Genomic DNA, 22,583 nt, shown 5'->3' on the forward strand with positions numbered 1-22,583 from the left:
TTGAAGCATTTAGGCATATTGGAATGACATATACTGTAGACCAAGACCTATATTACCATATCTGTTATGCAAAGAAAGCATAATTAAATGCAATACAAATATAAATAATAATAAATAAATAATGAATAAAGACTATAATAGTTTTGAAGCATTTAGGCATATTAAAAAAGACATGAAATACCAATAGTTTTATTGACTTGTATTTGTTTGAGGAAAAACCTACACCCACTGGAGCTTTTGGTGTCCCAAATTAGGCAGTGTCCCACTTTACCACAACTCACCCTCTACTTTTAGAGGTAAAAAATAAATAAATGTGTGGCTTCACCATGTAGTGGCAAGTTTGTCTTTATAGCCTCTTTGGTGCACATACAGAGCAACAAGGGGGAGAATCGCAATATGAAGACCACCACATATCCTAATAGCAATCCCCCCAAAATCGTGCTCCCATAACAGGGCTTTCTCCACATTAACCAGCCCTGCAGCTCTCTGGTGGTGTAATCAGCCTCAGCACAGCTCTCTGCTCTCTGCTGCTCCACCACACGCTACATCAGCTGATCCATCACGTGGTTTGGTGTCGTGGGTCAACCCTTTTTGCAAAATGGAGTTGTCTGAGTCTGTGCAGAGAGGACTGCAGTCTCTAGCCGACCCGTCCTCCTGCTTCGACCAGAGCAGCTACCAGGTGCTGCTGGACGCGTCCTTCCGCAGCCTGCTCTCCTCTGCAGCGGACCCGGGCGTCCTCGGTGAGCCGACTCTCCTCCTCTCCACCGCCGACGCTTTTGTCTCCCTCAGCCGCTGCTTCCGGTTTCTCTCTCTCCCCCCGTGTGTGTGCATGCCTCGATGTGTTTTGCTGTTTTTTCTACGTGCATGTTGCTCTTTCTTTCTTTCCCCTGTGTGTTTATATTCAGATCTGTAATGAGGCGGAGCGGTGCAGCAGCAGACAAGCCGCCCATCAGCTGCACTAAAGCGGGTTTATATTAGTCCTCTTTCTGCTGCTGCTGCTGCTGCTGGAGCTGCTTTACATTCAGCAGCAGTCACACAATCACACGGCCACTCGGGGATGCCTTTTGTCATTTTAAACTGGCATCAAGTCTACTCAGCACATTAGAAAAGACTGTGTTAGACTATTTCAATCACCATTAGTCCAAAACAAACGATAATGGAGATACCATCCGATTGTGCACTTTAACCACCAGATCTTTGGAACCACCAGTAGGCTATGTACTAATTTAGATTTATGTCTAAATATAAATAATGCAAAATGACGAAATACTTGGCTACATCATGCAATAGTTACAGCTTCGACTGGTTGTTGTTTTGCATATGTTGTCCAACTTCTGCAGCATTCCGACTCTTTATAATGGCAGAATCATAGAGAAAGTGAAATGTCTACTCAGCACATTAGAAAAGACTGTGTTAGACTATTTCAATCACCATTAGTCCAAAAAAACGATAAAGGAGATACATCCGATTGTTCTCTTTAACCATAGATCTTTGTTATAGCCTACTAATTTAGATCTAAATATAAATAATGCAATATGAAGGCATGACTTGGCTACCTCATGCAATAGTTACAACTTCGACTGGTGTTTTTTTTGCATGTGTTGTCCAACTTCTGCAGCATTCCGACTCTTTATAATGGCAGAATCATATAGAAAGTGAAATGTCCACCATGCAAACAAACAAAGGACCCCTGGCTGATGCAGCTGAGGGGCCCATTCACATGCAAATTGTCATTGATTTCCATTCTGGCACGTCAATCTGGAGAGTATATGGATCCCCTACATCATTTATACCAATCAGACGCGTCTGTTGCGTCCACAGAGCAGAAAAGGCTGCGTGTTTCTACCTGCAGAGTATAGGGCATCCTCACATGTAGGTGCTTTTGTGCTTCCAGATCAGCCCGAGCTGAAGCAGATCGACCAGATCCTGCTGAAGCAGAGTCACACCGCAGCGACCACCTTCATACTAGAGGCGGTCAAACAAAACGCAGACAAGTCAACGATCAGGTAGGAGACTAAAAGTTTTCCTGTATACTGTTTTTAACCCAACACACTTGCTAAAAAATAGGCTCATTAGTTCTGTATATGGCTCTGAAAATTGTGCTAATATCACATAGTGTGACATGAAATGTATTGCTCTATATGGTTTTATATTGTAGCCTATATTCATATTGTTAACCATATGTAAGGACACTATTGTTACCTTCTGATTACATCTCCCAATAGACCATGAGCCTATAGGCTATTAGACTGCAGTAATAAATTGAATTAACAAAATATGTGAGATAGGCTTATTTCCTAGAGGAAACTGTATAAAACAGCAAACAAATATTGTACATTTAAAATACTGCATCAGTGTGATTTGCAGGAGGTCACAGTGTTGTTATACTGAAATGAGTTAATTAGCCATGCTGCTGTTGTGTTCTGAATGTGTGGCCCAGATGTCCCAGATGTGTAACATGTCCTGCTTGCAAACCAGCAGAAATGTTCCCAAAGATAAAACAAAGGGCCAATTTTTTAGCATTATTAAGCAACTTTTGAAATTTGTCTGCAAGTTTTATGGAACAGCAAATGGATGCAAATCAATTAAAATAATATAGTTACATTTGACATGTTGGTCTGAGTGGATCAGTGGTAGATTATGATTGAAATACAGTTTCTCACAATTGTCCACCTACATTGCCTTAATGTTTAGATTTTTAGTCAGAGAAGGGAAGGTGATAATCTGATCATCAGTTCATCATCATCATCAGTTGGGTGTTCAGGATATATAAAGCTAAAGATCTCTTAGGCTTCTAGGAAAGTGTTTCATTTTTTCTCATAAAAACTCCAGCTTTTAGGTTGCCTTGTATTTCTAAAAAACTGCAATTTAACTGTGATTACAAACGTTAACTTGGACAATGGAGGCATCCGCATTCATTCATTCTACATGGTGCCAGAGTAGCACTGATGTATTTGTTCCCCTGTAATCTCTTATTTTGGGAAGGGAAAAATACAAAGGTTACAATTAAAATGCCGGTGTAAAGTTGTCCAAAAAATATGTAGTTTTGTGAAATCTAATTAAAGTGTTGTTTTGTTCTTGCAGCTCCTGCCTTGAAGAGCTCACATTCAGTGCAGAGAGAATAGAAATCTTCTATAGCACACATCAGGTGACACTTCAAACAATATTGCATTTATAAAATTTTACAAAAAAAATGTTTTGTCATATATTCTTGTGACTGTGCCCATAACTCATTGATCTCCATGTTTTGTTTTACAGAAACATAAAAAAGATCTGGAGCGCCTGTTAGCAAGGTAAACTTGAAATTCTTAGAGCTGTCAGTGGTGAAGAGATTAGTGGAGGTGATGATGTTATTTTAGAGTTGTTTTATCCCAAACTGATCATGTCTCCAAGATAAAACTGGAACATGAGATTTTTTGAGTTGACACACGGAGATATTTCTAGAAGCTACAGTAGAGTTTGTATTGAGCTGTGTTGAAGTGTGAGGTCTTCTTTCCAGAGCTGTCAGTTTCGACCAACTTTCAACAATCAAACATGGAGATTTTTCTGAAAAGAATTCACATTTTGTGAGTTCACACAGTGAAGCCTCAATACACCAATAAACGTATATACATACAAAATTCAAAGCATGAGTTGTAAATTAAATATTGCAGAATTATAACTGAAAGTTTTTGCTCATTGATGATCACAAATTTAAGTTTTTTTTCCAATTGGTATTCGACTCGACAGTATTGATGATTGACATGAGATGTGAGAGAAAAAAAATAGTTTTGACATAATCTTAGATAATTGGATTGGATTATTTACTGAAAATGAGGGAAGGGCAAGAAAAGTTGTTGCTTCAGCCCAGTAAGAAGCAGAGAGAGTCGAAAGAGACATGGAGTGTGATTAATTGCAATGTAAATGCTGCTTTATGACGCGCCATAAACAAACGCTCTTTGTGAAAGAACCTCATTGTCTGCAAACTGATTCGAAACAGTTGCAAACAAATGGTCAATTCATATAAAAACACGGAAAGTATTTTAATCTTCATAAAAAAAAGTAGGCACACAAAACTGTGGGACATGTGGTTAAATAACCACAAAAGGGCTATTTGTTAAATACTGAAAATCTTTAGAGGATCCGGCTAAAAATGCTCAAATGGGGATACATTTTGAGAACACATTTCTGCTTTTTCTCCACCATCCTGATCCTGTTTTCTGTATAATTTCTACTTAATCGAGATTACAGATGCAACACAATCTGTTCTGTCCCTCTCTAGCATAGGAAGGTGTCCACCACAGATTACAGACGCGTCATGGCGTCTACAATACCACGTAAAGGTACATTAAACAAGTTTTTTGAGCACATTTTTGTCTTTTTGTTGCACCAAACTAAAAATGTTGTTTCCCCGACATGCAGAACGCACAGGTCGATAAGGTCAACGAGCCTTTCTACTTGATTTCATTGAACACGGAGGTAAGACTCTAAGCATGCCTCCACTTTCCTGGATTTTCTTGGATGTGTTTGGTGCGCTTCTGCAGTGCGTAAAACAACGATTGTGCCTTTTTGTTAGAATGAAGGATCCTCGGAAGATATCAACTTCACCTGCACAGTGGAGCAGCTACAGGTAGAGGAAGGATTTTATTCCTTGAATGCTGCTTTTTGATCTACTTGTCTGTCATTTTTACTCCAGAGTTAGACCATCTTAGTTGCATCATGAGCTTTTTCGCACCATATTCAGCCTCAGAAACGAAAGTGAAAGAAGTCGACTCACTGAGCATTTTTCCTCTTCAGAGAGGGCAACATCCAAAGAAAATATGTACTAAATTGTATCATTATAACTGCGACTTAATAAATGATAGAGCTTTTCATTGCTGCAGCCAAACCTTAAATATAATAAATGGAACCAACTGAACTTCGTATTGATGATGATGCATTAAGTTGATCAAGTGTGAAAAAAGAAATGCTATACTGGCATAATAACTTACAGTACACTCGGCTGTTTGATGCTTTCTGTTTATGTGATGTGAGGACTGACCTGTTTTTAAATAAATAATACAATTTAGATGAACAATGTTGGATTAACGTTGCAAAATATTTGGTGAATTCAGTTTTACCAAATATTATAATATTCCAGAATTCAGTAATCAAAATTCTGAACGCTTACTAATTCTGTTTAATTCTTATTTGATTTATTCTAATGAGTATAATATTCTTTTTTTTTAAATGGATATTTTTTACCACCGGACGTGTTTCCTATTGAAAATGATCGATGGTTGCTTGTTTTCAGGATTTGGTGGGAAAGCTCAAAGACGCTGCCAAGAGTGTGGAGAAAGCCAGTCAGATGTGATGCCGGTGTCCAGTTTCCTCCTCGCCTTTTCGGCACCACAAAAGCACTGAACTTCAGCAGTTTCCAGCGGCATTTTGCTCATCTCTCTTTAGAGCTTCTTTTGTACCTATAAGATTGACATGATGTGCACGTGAGACCATTATCATTCCAAGTTGTGTGTTTCAATTAAAACAAAAAAAAAATCAAATCCACCTTTTGCTTTGAATAAATCCATGTTTTCACACTGATATAGCTGCACACATTGTCTTTTAGAAATTACCATTTTGGTCGGGGAAATATTTTTAATAACATTCAGTTGATGTCATTGTCATATTTTAGGATTTGTGTCGGAGAGATGTGAAACATTTAATTTTGAGCCAATGAGGTATAGGCATGTTTTGTCAACCCTGAATAGGATTTTTGCCATAGTTTCATGACAGCCGTGTGTTATTGTTTCCTGCAGCATTTGTTGCAACAAGAGCAGCTTTTTCTGGACGGGATTTAGTTTATTTATAAAAAGTTATACTTTTTTATTAGCTACATTTCTCTGCAGGAATTTCGGTCCCCCTTTTAGACCCTTCATAAGCTTTCTGCATCCACCTCACACAGCTGAAAAGTTCAAAGCTCCTCAGCTGAAGCGCCACAGCGGCTCAGATTCCATAAACATCCGAGATGCCTTCATTTTCTGCGGCGCTGGCTGGAGGATAAAGGCTCCAATTCATCAAGTGGATGTTGTGGCGCATTTTTTTCTTCCTTTTCTCTCTTTTTTTTTTTCTTTTTTTTTGCAGATGTCAGGAAAAGCCTGTGACAAAGGTTTGACACCAGAGCCATTTGTCACATGGACTCATGGGTCTTCTTTTTTTTAAGCAAAGATGAACAGAGATTATTATAAAGGTTATAAAGCTGCCTGGCATGGTGCTCTCCAATAGACTGCGTTGTTCTTCTTGTGTCAGTGGATTTGGACGGTCAAAACGACACGGAACTGTGTGTGTGAGAGAGTGCGTGCTTGTGCTGCAGTTATTTATAACATCAGAGAGAGACGAGAGGGCACACCATCACCATCAGTAGCCTACTTTCTATACACGCGCGTAATAGTCTCATTTGAGCCAAAGTACATGAGAGGATTGGGCTATGTGTTGTGTTTCTTTTCGAGGTGAAAAGTGCATCAAACTGTTATGAATGTATATTATGGGTTATTTAAAATCATATGCGTCATAGCCTACATTATAGAGAGACCAGAATACACCGAGGGTAATTTTCAAGCAGCTGCCATCCATGGTGTCCTTTCAGCTTACATAGTGAGGCACAAACTAATACTTAATCTCTGAGATTTGTTGCTTAAAAGGCTGTTAGAATGTATATATGTGTGTTATTTTAGTCTATGCGAAGTAGATGAGGAGAAAACAGCATACACCGACAGTCATTTTTATGCGCCCTTAAGCAGTGTCCTTTCAGCTCAAGTGAGGCACAAAACTAATACCTAGTTTCTGAGATTTGTTGCTTAAAAGGCTGTTAAATGTATATATGTGTGTTATTTTAGTCTATGCGTAGTGGATCAGGAGGAAAACAGCACACACCGACAGTAATTCCTAGGCACCCTTAAGCAGCTGCCTGGTGTCCTTTCAGCTCCAAGTGACGCACAAACTGCTACTAAGTTTCTGAGATGTGTTGCTTTAAAGGCTGTTAGATGTGTTATTTAAGTCTATACATCATGCGTAGTAGATGAGGAGAAAAAACAGCATACACCGACAGTGATATTCAAGCAGCTGCATGGTGTCCTTTCAGCTCCAAGTGAGGCACAAAACTGATACTCAGTTTGTGAGATTTTGTTGGTGAAAAGGCTGTTAAAATGTCTATATATGTGTGTTATTCTAGTCCATACATCATGCGTAGTAGATCAGGAGAAAACGGCATACACCGACAGTAATTCCTAGGCACCCTTAAGCAACTGCATGGTGTCCTTTCAGCTCCAAGTGTGACACAAAACTGCTACTTGGTTTCTGAGATTTTGTCGCTTAAAAGGCTGTTAGAATGTATAGATGTGTGTTTATTCTAGTCTCTACATCATGCGCAGTAGATCAGGAGAAAAACAGCAAACCATGGTGCCATGGTGTCCTTTCAGCTCAAAGTGAGGCACAAACTGCTTCTTAGTTTTTAAGATGTGTTGCTTAAATAGGCTGTAAAAATGTCTATATATGTGTGTTATTTGAGTCTATGCATCATGCGTAGTAGATCAGGATGAAAACAGCATACACCGACAGTAATTCCTAGGCACCCTTAAGCAACGAGACCACGTGACCAAAGCGGGGCGGTCGAACTACAAGCCATTTTGGGGACGGTGTCAGTTTCCACAGAGCAACACACACACACACACACACACACTGACTGCTGCTGCTGCATTTTCTACTGGAGGGGGTTGAAGCGGAGGATATTTTGGAGGCAAAGTTGTCGGTGCCGAAGTGGGAGTCGAACCGGGAGCACTGGAGCTCCGTGGATATCGGATACGCTCACAGCTCGCAGCGGAAAAACGAGGAGTTTTTTTTTTTATTCTCACCATCTGAAATGCGCTCCGGTCCGCCGTGCGCCTCCTCTCCGCCACTGACAGCGTCTGCAGCCTGCTTCAAGATGGCGGCTCGGCTCCTATTCATTTTCTGCTGAGCTGCACTCACCAACTTTCATTGTCTAGTCGCCTCAAGCTCCACGGATTCACAGCCGAGCCTCCAGGTACGTCTTCATCGATATCGTCTCCAACTAACGGACGCAAAAGGAGCGCTTCTGCGTGGTGCTTTTGTGCGTTTTTTCCCTTACGTTACCGAGCCAAGCTGGTGGATGTGGAGCTTTTCAAACGGTAGCGATCACCGACGTGGAGCTCCAGTATGTGTGTGTGTGTGTGTGTGTGTGTGCAACCACTTTTTTTTTTTTTATTCCTTTCTGCAAAACATGTTCCTAGCTCGTGCACGGACGCGAATTAAGATCCACGCGCACCCGGTGTCGCATGATGTACTATTGAGCAACGTGTGCGTATAAGTTGATATTGGCTAGGGTTTGCATTGCGTCGTTTGGATTTATGTAAAGTGGGAGATGTCGGGTGAAACAGGCTGAGGTTGGATGAGATGTGCACAACAGCAAGTGCTCCAAACGCTCTTTCTAGGTTCATACTTCCATATAGAGGGTTTATATTATAGAGTTTGGATGTTTGGAGTGTTGTGGACACGATGCTGTGTTGCTTTTGGTTGTATGTGACTAAATTCTCGTTTTATTAACTTAACTTGGATTGTATATCCCATGAAACGTGACAAGGAGGGCGAACCATTTCAACTGTGCGTAAATGTTTCATGACGGCTGCTTTGGTAAAAACACTGGATCATGGTTAAACAGTGTCTCTTTATGTCTTGGTGTGTGGTTATCATATTTAAGAAGGGTGGTTGGGTTTTTGAGAAATTTAAAAAAAATGTGTGGAGCGACTCGTCGGCCAGGATACATAAAGGCTGGTGGAGTCTCTCTGTAGCAGTCACTTAATTTCACATAGACTGTTTTGTTTGTTGACATGTATAAGCCCATTATGGATTTTCCATATTTTCACCTCCATGCAGGCTAAATGCTGGCGCACTGTGTGTGGCTCTGGGTCTGGTGTTTTACAGGACAAGCAGACATGAGCCAGGGCTTTTTTTGCCTCTTGGGGGGGGATAAAAAATTATCATTTTACTCATGCATGCTGTTGGGCACCCTCTGTGTGTGCTTAATGGGTTAAAATTAATGTATTTCCCCCCAACCCACACTCGGGTTTGCAAGTTGACAGCCTCACATGTCTGTGAGTAGATGTTCTAATGTAGCCTGGATGGTTTAGTGTGTGATGAGCCACATTTAAGACACCAAACGTTCTTCTTGTTTGTGTTGACTTTTCAGTCATGTGGTGGATTAGGAATCTCCAGGTTATTTATTTCAAGATTTTCTGGATTGTCTGAGGTCTTTGGGTTTTTCCCATTGCCGATTTTTTAATTGGGTTATTTCCAGCTGCTGCTGATTTACGTGTAAAGGGGGGAACCTTTATTACAAGAGGAACTGCTCTCTGTTTTGGGTCATTGCAAAGAAGCTGAGAGGAAATCTCCTCATTTGTTGTTGCTTTATTGAGAGAATTACAGCGGGTCTGAATTAATTGATGTGTTATCAACACCAAACTAAAGAACACAGCCAATGTGATGTATATAGGCTGCATCTTCTGTATAGCCTTCAATCATTGTTTCTTGATTTAGTCTTTACAGCAGCGTTTTGCTGGTTGCACGTTAAACACCATTCGTTCCCAGTATGAGCAAACTTCTTTTGGATTTGTGGAGTGATTGACTCTTATAAAGTGAGCATGCAGCTCCCACAGGACAGACAGGAGACCAGTTGTCCAAACACCAAGTCAATCGATTAATGGTGCAACAGGCTCTCTCTCTGCATGTATGTAGACATTATAGCCATCATTATCCATGTGTGGAGTCGCTGTCCAAACTTGCCTTGCTGCTGTGGCTCCTCCATAAAGTAACAGTGTGTGGTTCAGAGCTGGCTGTCATCCAGTGCTGAAAGAGGGATCACCTCCTCATGTCTATGTCTTGTGTGTGTGTGTGTGTTACATTTAGACTTTTAATAATCACTGGTGTTTTTTCATTTCATCAAAGGGATGCCCTGAAAGTCATTATAGCTTCTTTTTTTTATTAATACGCGCCGATAGATTATTGTTTTACAACCTTTCTAGAAGATGCCTATAATGGCTTATAAATCCTGGATAAAAGGGAATATGTGGATACTCTGTCATTGGAGGACGTATATCCTCCTGGGAACCGAGTTAAAAAGTGTCTTCCAATTACTTTTTTTCTGTGATTTCCTTCCTATTTAGGGTTAAAAGAAATGTAGGCTTGTTAAACTTTATTTTTATTGTCCACTGTATAGTGGACTACAGGACTATTTCAGTGTGAAAAGACAACAAAAAAAAGAATGTGAGTGATATTAAACCAAGAATACATTCAAATTGATTAAAAAAAACAACACACATGACATATCACTGGAAAGCCTAGGATGTCCTCTTCACAATACACCAGGGGTTGATAGAGTAGGTCAAAAGAGTAAGAGGATATGCATGTGGACACATGTCAATGGGCTCAGGAGGATATTCACCCGTTTGAGCTTATGATGTTTGTGGGTTTGTATAAATGCCAAATGGCACAAAGTATAAGCAATGTCCAGGAGCTGGCTGTCATCCAGTGCTGAAAGAGGGGTCACCTCCTCATGTCCATGTCTTGTGTGTGTGTGTGTTACATTTAGACTTTTAATAATCACTGGTGTTTTTTCATTTCATCAAAGGGATGCCCTGAAAGTCATTCTAGCTTTTTGTATTAATACGCGCCGATAGATTATTGTTTTACAACCTTTCTAGAAGATGCCTATAATGGCTTATAAATCCTGGATAAAATGGAATATGTGGATACGTTTGTCATTTGGAGGACGTATTATGATGTTTGTGGGGTTTGTATAAATGCCAATTGGCACAAAGTATATAAGCAATGTTAAATAAATGAAGTGTGTGACTTTAGTTGCTCAAATGGCGCAGAATATAACAAGTATAATCCAGTGTTTTGCGCTTCAACTTCAGCAGTCGTCTTGTCCATGTTGGTTGGTTGGTTGGTTGGTGGTGGAGCTGCTGCGCGGCGCTGGTTATCGCGCATGAAAAACACGCAGAATAGAACCGAGATTCTGCTCCGTTTTGGGCGCATATACTACACCTTTCCTGTGGTGCGTAAAGATTTGGGGATTTTGCGTAAATGCGCTGGATAGTGTGGTTTTATTTGCCCCTCTTTTCGAAGGAAAGCCCCTCAGCCCCGTTCAACCGATACGGGCTTTTTTTTTTTTTTTTTTCCTCCACAAAATGGCAGCCGTGCTGTCGGCAGCCTGGCAGTCCAGCCAGCCGCTGTCTGTCTGTCTGTCTGTCTGTGTGTGTGCGCTGGAGGGACCAGGATAGTCCCTCCGGTTCCTCCTTAGACTTCTACACGAGAATAGCTCGCCGTGCTGTTTGTTTTGGTTGGAGATCCTGTCTTGTTCTGGTGGTTTACTGGCGACCAGCCATGTGGGCTAAAAAGCAAAAGGAGTTGCCATAGAAACGCTCAGGTTTCCCCCCATAGCGCGTGTGGCACACCTGACGCAGTGAATGGGTGTCTCCATATCATCCACACACTCTCACCACACATACTGAATATTATTTTCCACCAGAATTTCCTCAATTTCGGGTCTAGTTATACAAAACAACTTTACTGTCAGTTTGCACTGAAATTCATTTTGCATCCAGCTCAGTTTGAGACAAAGTACACATACAATAAACATACTGTTACCATAGACACAAGTAAGACCCATCAGACAAAAAACAGAACACATCACAATTATTCAAAAAGTAAGGAAAGGCAAGGCAGCTTTATTTGTATAGCACATTTCAGCAACAGGGCAATTCAAAGTGCTTTACATAAACATTCAAGAACATTGCAACAAAGTGCAAAAGAATATTAAGACATAATTAAAAACAGTTATAAAAACATTAAAGATTAGAAAATACAAACAAGCTAAAAAATAAAAGCTATAGGATAGAAGCTAAAATAGAGTATAACACACAAGAGTAAAAGCTCTAGTGCAGTACAAGATCATTATCTGGTTCAATAAAAAACAACAAACAGGAAAGTTTTAAGCTTTGTTTTAAAAAGAACTCAGAGTTGGAGTTGGTCCTGCAGGTTTCTGGGAGCTTGTTCCAGATATTTGGTGCATAAAAACTGAACGCTGCTTCTTCTGCATGTTTAGTTCTGACTCTGGGGGACACTAAGCAGACCTGATCCAGATGACCTGAGTACAAAGACAAAGTAGACAAAGTACACATACAATAGACATACTGTTAGACAGACAGACCAGTAAGACCCATCAGACAAAAAACAAAATCACAATTGTACCCATTACAAAACTACCATCTGTCCTCTGGATTTACATGTCTTTTAGCAGCACATTAATTGTTGTTATTTAGCAACAAGATGGACTGATGGACAAAAGCCTTCTTTAGCCTGATGCAGGTTAAATGTACAGTAGGGACTCTGAATCGCCTCTTGGAGGGCAGAAGTTGATATTCCACCATTTAAAACATGTAAAGGATCAGAAGAGATGCTGTTGGCAAGTCTTCGCATACTCTTAAAAGTGGAGCGGCCACCAAATAAATCTATCCATTTTTTATTATGAGAGATACATTATGAGACGCAGATGCGCATTTTATTTTGAAGGGCAGCCTATTGATGCTTCATTGGTCTTATTTGTTTTTATAAGTGTTGTAGCCTATATCTTTAGATTTCTGTCTCGACTCTTGCCCTCTGATTTTAAAGCTACAAATGCCGCATTTAATATCAGATTATCCAAATCACGACGCATGGAACCCAGAATATTCTCTTCTAGAATTCTGTTCTAGATTCTATTATCTTCTCTCTTTTTTTTTAAAGCTGAGAAACTCCTTTGATTAAAAAAGCCCGTGTGTGTGTGTGGTTGGATCTGCGCTGTTCACTTCGTCCTCTGATCTTGCCATGTGTTGAACCATGTTGATTTAACATGAAGCTCGAGGAGGAGGAGAAAGAGCGCAGCGCCTCCATCGATCTCCAAGTGATTGATTTATGATTATTCACTGCGTCTCTCTTGTCAGGTGACTCTGTGTGGCTGCAGCTATCAATCTGCCACCGCGCTCCTTCTTATTTGATTAGCATAAAAGATGATGTTTCTTTAACACAGTCAAACAAACAGCAGCCCTTTTTTTATTTCTCCAAATGGTCTGCTTTCGCTGTTGTAAAAAAGGAGGAACCTGCATCACCTCTGATGCCTCCTCTCCGGCCATGCATGCCATTGTTTTGACTTGCTCTTCTCTTTTTCTTTCTCTCCACGCAGGATTGTTGTTCCTTTCATTCTCAACATGCATCGGACGACCAGGATAAAGATTACTGAGCTCAACCCTCACCTCATGTGCGTCCTGTGTGGAGGATATTTCATAGACGCAACGACCATCATCGAATGTCTTCATTCATGTGAGAAAACTGACACAAAAAAAATGGCATTTGTTGTATAGGGGGGGAAATGTTACCATGGAGTTGTGCACATTAATAACTATGGGAATATGTTGCATTAAGTTATAGCCTATAGAGAAATCTTTCCTGCATGTTTCCCTATCTGTGATTTGATGTAAACTGTTCAGTGTTAATGTTGCAGAGAGATTTCTCCTTAAACCAGATTGGTGTACATCCAGGATATCCTTTGAGATTACATCTGATTTCTTTCTTTTGTTTTTCTATGGTTTGCAGTTTGCAAGATGTGCATTGTGCGCTACCTGGAAACCAGCAAATACTGTCCCATCTGTGATGTACAAGTGCATAAAACCAAGCCTCTGCTCAACATTAGGTGAGAAAATGTGCTTATTGAGAATTCTGCATCTTATTTGTTTGTCTCTTTTATTGCTTTTGATCATAGATTTTATTTGTTATTTAGGGCAAAGGAATCTGTCCTTAAGATACCTAAGATTCGCAGAGTAAACAAACTGGCTTTTCTGCCTCTGCAGATTTAGTTTTTATGTAGGTTATTGGTTATGTTAGGCAGCTACAACACTAGTTTGAACATGCTTTGTTTCCTCTTTCTTGCCCTTTGTGTTTTCCCCATTTGTATTCCCCATAAAAGGCTGGAGCCAGTGCTTGGTTTTAAAAGACACAAGGAACACTTACATATACTATATGTGAGATTTTCCACAGCCTTGAATACCAGTTATGAATGTCTATTGAATATGTGTGTGTTGCATGCAAGCTGCATATGTGCTGCAAAGCAAGAAATGAGTAATTATGAATGTATATGTTAAGCGAAGAAAACACACTTTGCAGTGATAAGCTTTTTATTTTTCCTCTTCTTCAAGAGCTTTAATTGAAAAGGAACGATTCAACCATGCAAGTCTTGAGGATTCCAGTATCTCAATGACTTGACTGAAGTTTCTCTTCCTCTCTCTCTCTCTCTCTCTCTAGGTCTGACAAAACTCTACAGGACATTGTGTACAAGCTGGTTCCCGGCCTCTTCAAAAGTAAGAGCGCGAAAGTTGAACCCTGTCTAACATGTGTTCACTTTCATTCTGACTCTGCATCTGCACACTTGTTCTAGCTTTATTTTGATCAGTTGTTTCATTTATAGTCAGCCAGCCAGCTGTAACATCTGTATTACCACTTCTACAAAAAAAAAAGACTTACACATATTTATGTTTTCAATGTTTTTCAATATGTTCATAATCTGTTATAAATGCGTATGCTGCGGTGGCTGAGCTGAGATCATATCTACTGCTGTCATCATCACATCGGGTTGTTTTTCGTGCTGGTTTTGTTTGGTGTTATTCTGTATATGCTGTTGATCAAACCTCTCAGAATAGGTCAGGCAAAACTACATTTGTTTTATTGCAAAGGCTCATGTATTTGATATGTCCATTTGATATGATAACATGAATGTTGAATGTATGGCAGGTTTTGAGGCACTATTTTTGCTGTAATGAAATAACCCTGTAATGTTACCAAATGTTGGTAATTGTTACATCTTCTGATTCCTGATCGAGATTTTATATTTCTGTGAAAACTGAGAAAGTGAACAGACTTGTAATTGCTTGTCTTCCTGAATGTCCTCAGATGAAATGAAGAGGAGGAGAGATTTTTATGCGGATCACCCCGTAGATGGTGAGTTAGAAAGCATGTATATAAATGTATTATTTCATTTCATTTTAGTCACCCAAGAGAGAACCACATTTCTTGAAGCTATGGATGAAGACTTAATTTTCGCTCTATAGGCGTTTCATTGCAGTTCAGTGTTCCAAATGATATATTTTTGATTCGTTGTTTTTTTACTTCATTTTCTGGGTATTCATATATGTTTTTCTACAGCCTCGAATGGATCAAATGAGGATCGTGGAGAGGTAGCGGACGAGGACAAGAGAATTATTACAGATGATGAGATCATCAGCCTCTCTATTGAGTTCTTTGATCACAGCAGGTAGGCATTGTTGTTTGGTTTTGTGCCAATAAGTGTTAATCATTCCGATAGAAATGTCATGATTTATAATGCCATAATATGCTTAAGGAAACATTTAAGCATACATATTGTCATGTATTTGATCAGATCTTGTTATTTGAATGACATATTGTCTCAGATAGATCATAATTGATCAGATCCAACCCAAGTGTTTTCTGGACCCATCAATAACTCGCATCAGAAAGCATACTGTCGTTTTGTCTTCCAAACTTAGTTTTCCTACTGTCCAGAATAATAGATATCCAGGGTGGAACACTGCCAAATGAGTCATATACTGCTAAGCTAGGTCCTGAACACCTATTTTCTTCAGCTTAAGCTGTGATGAAGTGCAAAACCCCACTGGAAAGTGTGCCTGTTTTCTTGTATTTCCATACAAACATAAAGAAATGAGAAAAATTTAGGTTGAAACTGAGATGTTTGTAGGGGGTTTATTAAAGCAGAGATGAGTTAGGATTGTAATATTTGGGTAAGGTTTAAAAAATTGGCCTCCAGTTATCATTTCTGGATGTCACTTATGTAGGCTCCTTTTTTTAAGGAAGCGACTGATAGATGTGTAACGGATTGCCCCTCACTGTTTCAGCCTTAATGAAATTATTTCAAAATATTTATTTATTATTATATTTCATTTTATGTTTTGCAATTTTAACACTTTTTTTTAACATTTTAAGGGCTGTTGACATGAGTAATAAGCCAAGTACTGTACCAGTATGTGTCAAATATGGTTTCAAGAAAAAAAAAAAAAATTGTTCTCTTCATTCAAGTGGTAGATCATTGGCTGTCCACAAAATATATGTTGTTTTTTTAACTATTTTAAAATATCATGTTATTTATTCCTAATAATCAAATTGTGTTATTGCATGTAGGTATGCTGTTGGCACCTGGAAAAACACAAGTATCACAGAGCTGTAAAGTATTAATATTTCCTCTTTATTTTATTCTGTGCAGACTGGGAGGTGCAGTGGAAGACAAGCCGTCTAAAGATCAAAATATTGTGAGTAGATTTTCAGCCACGTTGTGTTCTCTGCCAGCATTATTTTTCTTGTTAACATCCTTTAGAGCAGAATAAGAATGAAACGTCCTGCAGACTCCTTTTTAAGGAAGCAGCTACATTTAATTGTTCACTTTTCCTGTTGTGAAATCTGACACATGTTAACCAAACATGGTTTCCTCTTGCGAAAGGGCTACATTGTTTTCTTATAGCAAATCATTTTCCTGCTCTGTATCAGTATATTTATATACAAATGGCTTGTCGTGTGTATAATTTTGGAATATTTACATAATCTGCAGGTGGCTAACAAGAGGTACCTGCAGTGTCCAGCAGCCATGACAGTCATGCATCTGAGGAAGTTTCTGCGAAGCAAAATGGACATCCCAAATGCCTACCAGGTCTTAATTGATTTACTGATCATTTATTTATTTATATAATTTTTGACTAACTTGAATATAACTGTCGGTACAAGGGAATTGTGATATTATGATTTTTATTTCAAAAATTGTATTTAAATGCAGATATATTTACTGCTCTATTCAAGTTAAAATATGGTTTTTCTCTCTCTAGGTTGAAGTCATGTATGAAGACGAACCGCTGAAAGATTACTACACGTTAATGGATATAGCATATATCTACACTTGGAGAAGGGTAAGAAATCTTTTTCGGACAAAATACACTTGATTTCAGTTGGTTTATCCACATGTCTAGTCATAAATCAAATGTTCTTATTTTGTCCATTTATGTATGATGTTGTATTGATCATTTTAAGTCTTCTATATTATCGAATACATTTAGCTATTATCATGTCCGTCTTATCAGCTGGAGCCTTCATTTAAACACTTTGTGATTTATTGTTTTTAAAAATGCAGTTTTTAGCAATTTTTAATTTTTTTTAGCAAAGACAACCAATGATCTTCAAATGAGTGTATTTAGATTTTATTTTACTAACAAATAAATTCAGATCACACATTTTGATTTTAGTTGCATCAAATAGGCTATAAGGCACTACACAGAAAATAATTGTATGTTTGTTATATATGGGTTTCCACGACTCTGTTGGTGGTGCAGACACTATGATGTGGACCATTTAAAAATATTTTCATTTGTTAAACATAAAATACAGAATGACAGGAGGCTGTTGGATGGGGAAGGTTCTTGCTCAGACAATTTTATATACATTTTAAAAATATTTTTATTTGTTAAACATAAAATACACTGACAGGAGGTTGTTGGATGGGGAAGGTTCTTGGTCAGACAATTGTATATATATTTCAAATTTTCAATTTTGTTTTTATTTGGCTTGTAGGCCCGCATAGAGGTTATTCAGAATCAGAATCAGAATCGTGTTTATTGCCATGTGTAAGAGGTATACACTAGGAATTTGCTTTGGTTTTGTTGGTGCAGTATAATAACAAAAGAATAGATCAAAATGTTAGAATAAAATAAGAATAAAATTTGTTTAATTCTACCAATATACAATATAAGCTATAAACATGATATAAAAAGAGAGAGAGAGGGAGAGAGGGATACAGTAGGGGTGTGGTATTGAGAGTGTATGAAAGAGGGGGAGAGTCAGTTATTCTCTGAGGAATGGAAAAATACATCTCACCTAAAAATTAATTTGATTATAGGCAAGGGAGAAGTCATATTTTGGACGATTAAAAGAGCTTGGTTACATGCTATTTTCATTTTGAATAATTACCAAGTTTATATTTGGTCATGGATGCAGGTGATCTCCATAATGTGACTAGATTTTGAATTAGGTTGGACAAATGCATTTGGAGTTCATTTTGTTGTATAGGTCCATTATGGCTTATGAAGAATAGTATGTATAGGATAAGATAAGATAAGATATTCCTTTATTAGTCCCGCAGTGGGGAAATTTGCAGTGTACAGCAGCAAAGGGGATAGTGCAAAAAAACCAACAAGATGCATCAGCTAACACAGTAAAAAAAGAGCTAAACAAAGTGTAAACCAAATATGAAGCATTTAAATAGAAGGAAGTATAAAATAGGAGCAGTATTGACAATAAACAGACTATTAACAAAATTGCACAAGTGGAAAATGATATTGCACAGTGAGAATGAAATTAATGAATGAATGAAATTCCACCTGAAAATATCAGGTTATTGTTTTATTTTTTATTTATTTTATGCATTTGGATTTAATTCAACAGTTGTAGTATTTTATTCTATATTTATTCAACCCTTGAATTAGGTTGGACAAATGCATTTGGAGTTAATTTTGTTGTATAGGTCCATTATGGCTGGTTCAACACATCTTTAAACATACACTGTGAAGAATTTCCCAGTAAAATAACAGTAAAGAACTGGCAGTAGGGTTGCCTTAATGTTACTGTAAAATTAACATTATTATACTGTTGCTGAAATTTACAGCTTTGTACTGTTAATGAAAAATACAGTTTGAACTGTTTTTTTTTTATTAATTTCACAGTATTTTACAGTTCATTTACTGTTTAAAGATACATTATATAGCTGTTTTTCACCTTTCTTTTACATTATCTTACTGATTTGTTTCAATGCACTATTTAGGTTGTATTTTTTACATACATTTTAATAAACATTATTTTTTGCCTAGATGAATAGACTTAGCAGGTTACAGACATAGGAATAGTCACACTAAATACAATTAAAGGCACTTGTTAGGAAAAAGGCTATAATGGACTTGTTGACACTTTTCCCAACATGTCTGTCTATAGCTGGCTACAAGCACAGAATGCAAACCAGAACAACATGTGAGTGAAGAACAGAGCTAATTCACTGATTTTACAATCATGTACAATGTACAAGCCTCACATGTGCAGATCAGGTCCCAGAATTAAAACAATACTTCATGAAACTGTTACTGATGATACTTAAGACAGTTGATCAGCAGTAAAGTGCTGTTTTTTAAGAATGCATTATAGTTCAGTTAAAAAACGGCCTATGAGCGTAATTTAACAGGTTTTCTTTTGTATTAACAGTAAAGCACTGTTTTTAGCAATAACAGGTTAATACTGTTGAAATCCTGCTGTAAATTAACAGCAATTGTTTACAGTGTAGTGTGGAGAATAGTATGTATGTTGAACTTGTTTTATTTTTTTATTTATTTCATGCATTTGGATTTAATTCAACAGTATTTTTATTATATCTTTATGCAAACCTTGAATTAGGTTGAACAAATGCATTTGGAGTTAATTTTGTTGTATAGGTCCATTATGGCTAGTTCAAAACATCTTTAGTGTGAAGAATAGGCTATGTTAAACTTGTTTTATTTTTTATTTATTTTATGCAATTAATTCAACAGTTCTAATATTTTATTATATCTTGTTTATATATATATATATATATATATATATATACTTATACTTCCTTCTATTTAAATGTTTCATATTTTGTTACACTTCATTTAGCTCTTTTTTTTTTTTTACTGTGTTAGCTGATGCATCTTGTTTTTTGCACTATCCCCTTTGCTGCTGTACACTGCAAATGTCCCCACTGCGGGACTAATAAAGGAATATCTTATCTTAGCCTATACATATTATTCTTCACACTATGTTTAAAGATATTTTGAACCAGCCATAATGGACCTATACAACAAAATTAACTCCAAATGCATTTGTCCAAGCTAATTGCATCCATGCATCCATGACCAAATATAAACTTGGTAATTATTCCAAATGAAAACTGCATGTAACCAAGCTCTTTTAAACGTCCAAAATATGACTTCTCCCTTGCCTATAATAAAAAATACATACATATACAGATTTCCCCACTGCGGCACTAATAAAGGAATATCTTATCTTATCTTATTCTACCTTTATTCTAACCCTTTCCTCTCCAGAACGGCCCGTTGCCTCTGAAGTACCGAGTCCGACCCAACTGTAAGAAGATGAAGGTGAGCCACGCACAGCAGGAAGGCCAGAACAGCGTGAGCAGAGCATCCGGTCCAGAGAGCGACTCAGCCAGCGACAAAGCAGGGAGTCCCACCGGGGCTCCGTCCACGTCCTCGTCTCTACCGAGCCCCGGTACACCTGCAGCTCAGTCTCCGCAGCAGCATCCCGTTAACGGAACTCCGGCTGTGGCTCCTCCGAACCCCAGCCGGTCCTTCACTCAGTGCGGCAGCAGCAGCAAGCCGAGGAAGGTGTCTCTGAACGGCTCGTCGACCTCCTCCGGATGACGCTGAGCTCCGGACCGGAAACCAGCCAACGCCAGACAACCGCTCAGCTAATATAGGCCTCCTGTTTCCATGCCAACGTAGCTCCATTGTGTAGACAACTCTTCTTCTTCTTCTCTCCATCATCTGTTGTTCTGAATATTATGGCATCATATGTAAGTTTATAGTGGAATCAGAGACATTTCAATAATAATAATAAAAGGAACAGAGGAAAGTTGGGTGGGAATGTTTTTTTTATAATATGAAAGCAGATTTTTTGATGTTGACTTTAAAAAAAAAAAAGAAAGTTGGAAAAAGGAGATGGACAAGCATTTATCCACATTTTTTTTTTTTTTTTTTTAAAAGCTACATCTTTATTTTACAGAAGTGACCGAAGAAGATTTTATATTTTCTTTTACTTTTTTTCAGATTAAAAAACGTGTATAAAAATCATGATTATTATCATGTGTGTTATGGGATATTTTGTCAGTTTAAAAAACATGCATGCTCATGATAACACTTTTTTTTTTTTATTTTATGAAAGAGGATTCTGTGTGTTTGCCCCCACAAGTCTAGTTTTTTGGAAGTGTTTGAGATCTTTGTTCCACTTAAAGGAACATAACTTTGTATGCTGTTGGCTTCATGGAAAACATGCCTATATGGAGGAGAAAAAACAACAACTTTAAATTGCCTTTTACTGGAAAAAAAACTTGTAGCTGCAGTGGAATCGGATTGCTTATTGTCCTCCACGTCTTTAACACGTTATAAGCGAGAATCCACGTGTAAATATAAACAAAATGCATATTTAATCAGCGATGATGTTATTCTCTTATTCCCCTTTTGTTGTTGAGGGAATGACTTGGGCTCCTTGTTTCAGCTCCATTTCATGCTCAATGATGTTTTTGATGTCTCTCCTCGTGTTTTCCGTATTTGTATCGCTCGATTGTATGGACAACTTATTGTATTGTTACTGTTGCACAGTATAAAACATCTAAATAAAACATTTTACACTTATAGAAGAAGTCAGTTCGATTTCCCCTTTTTGTGATGGAGGACCAATCAGCCAGGTCTGGTGTTTTTTGCATTAACAACCAAATAAAGGAATAATAATGCAAATGGGCAGACAGACGGTGCAAAGCGCCAGATGTCTGTGTGAATCAGATGTAGATAACTCGGTTATAAGGAGGCTCTGAGCAGTCAGGAGATCTGGAGGTCCATTACATTCAATGAAGATCGAAGCCTTTTTGATTTTTTGCTTTGTATTGATGATTTATCACATGAATTAATTGCATTTACTGCACTGACATGCAGCGGTTTTAATTGGAAAATTAATTAATTAAGAAGATTAAGAACATTCTAATTTATGTGACAGCAATTTATTATTTTTAATAGTCCAGTATTAAATTTCAGTGTGATTTTTCGTTGTCAAGTAACGCTGCCTATAATGCTCTCTATCCTATTTTAGGCATATTATGATTAGGCCTATATATGGGACGCTACCTAACCAACGAGTTTTAGTATTTTATTTCAAAATATTTTTTCAAAATTTAATTAATTATAAATATATATAATTAATTCAATTTTGAAAGAATATTTTGAAATAAAATAATAAAACTCGTATATCGAATATATATAAACTATATATATATATATATATATATAAACTATATATATATATATATATATACTGTATATATACATATATACATATATATATATATATATATATACATATATATATATATATATGTATATATATATATATGTATATATACAGTTGTGAGTTGATATTAAAACGACTCAAAAATATGTGTTAGAAATCTAGCTTTCCAATAAAACTTAAATATAGACTAAATAAATAAAAATGTAGCTAACCTAGATAAGTAAATAAGGCAGGTTTAAGAATAGGCCTATCAAACAGATGGACAGATGGAAGAAGGGACCATATCACGCTGATATAGGACAGATATGGCCAATGTGTTTATATTTTAGCCTATATATATTCTATAACCAGTGTTTCACAGAACA

The 22,583-nt window shown here is 37.7% G+C and overlaps 1 protein-coding gene across 1 annotated transcript; it reads left to right on the plus strand.

The window, feature by feature from the left end:
- Window positions 1-506: 506 nt before the first annotated feature.
- On the plus strand, window positions 507-21,566 carry bmi1a (bmi1 polycomb ring finger oncogene 1a). Its single transcript, XM_074622726.1, has 18 exons — window positions 507-740; window positions 1,895-2,006; window positions 3,085-3,148; window positions 3,259-3,293; window positions 4,262-4,322; window positions 4,402-4,458; window positions 4,556-4,609; window positions 5,273-5,329; window positions 7,998-8,035; window positions 13,250-13,386; window positions 13,660-13,756; window positions 14,365-14,420; window positions 15,010-15,057; window positions 15,262-15,370; window positions 16,355-16,400; window positions 16,697-16,795; window positions 16,968-17,048; window positions 20,244-21,566. Exons 1-18 carry the CDS (start codon window positions 599-601, stop codon window positions 20,577-20,579), a joined length of 1,629 nt encoding a protein of 542 aa, XP_074478827.1. The 5' UTR covers window positions 507-598; the 3' UTR covers window positions 20,580-21,566.
- Window positions 21,567-22,583: the final 1,017 nt, after the last annotated feature.

This window comes from Sebastes fasciatus, chromosome 21, assembly GCF_043250625.1.
Source record: "Sebastes fasciatus isolate fSebFas1 chromosome 21, fSebFas1.pri, whole genome shotgun sequence".
Classification (NCBI taxonomy): Eukaryota; Metazoa; Chordata; class Actinopteri; order Perciformes; family Sebastidae; genus Sebastes; species Sebastes fasciatus.

What these genes read in the sequence shown, in the direction of transcription:
- bmi1a (XM_074622726.1), top strand. Translation starts at nt 599, where the DNA reads ATGGAGTTGTCTGAGTCTGTGCAGAGAGGACTGCAGTCTCTAGCCGAC. An exon ending in GCACAGTGGAGCAGCTACAG is followed by an intron (nt 4,610 to 5,272) that starts GTAGAGGAAGGA and finishes GCTTGTTTTCAG; the next exon opens with GATTTGGTGGGAAAGCTCAA. An exon ending in ACATCCCAAATGCCTACCAG is followed by an intron (nt 16,796 to 16,967) that starts GTCTTAATTGAT and finishes TTCTCTCTCTAG; the next exon opens with GTTGAAGTCATGTATGAAGA.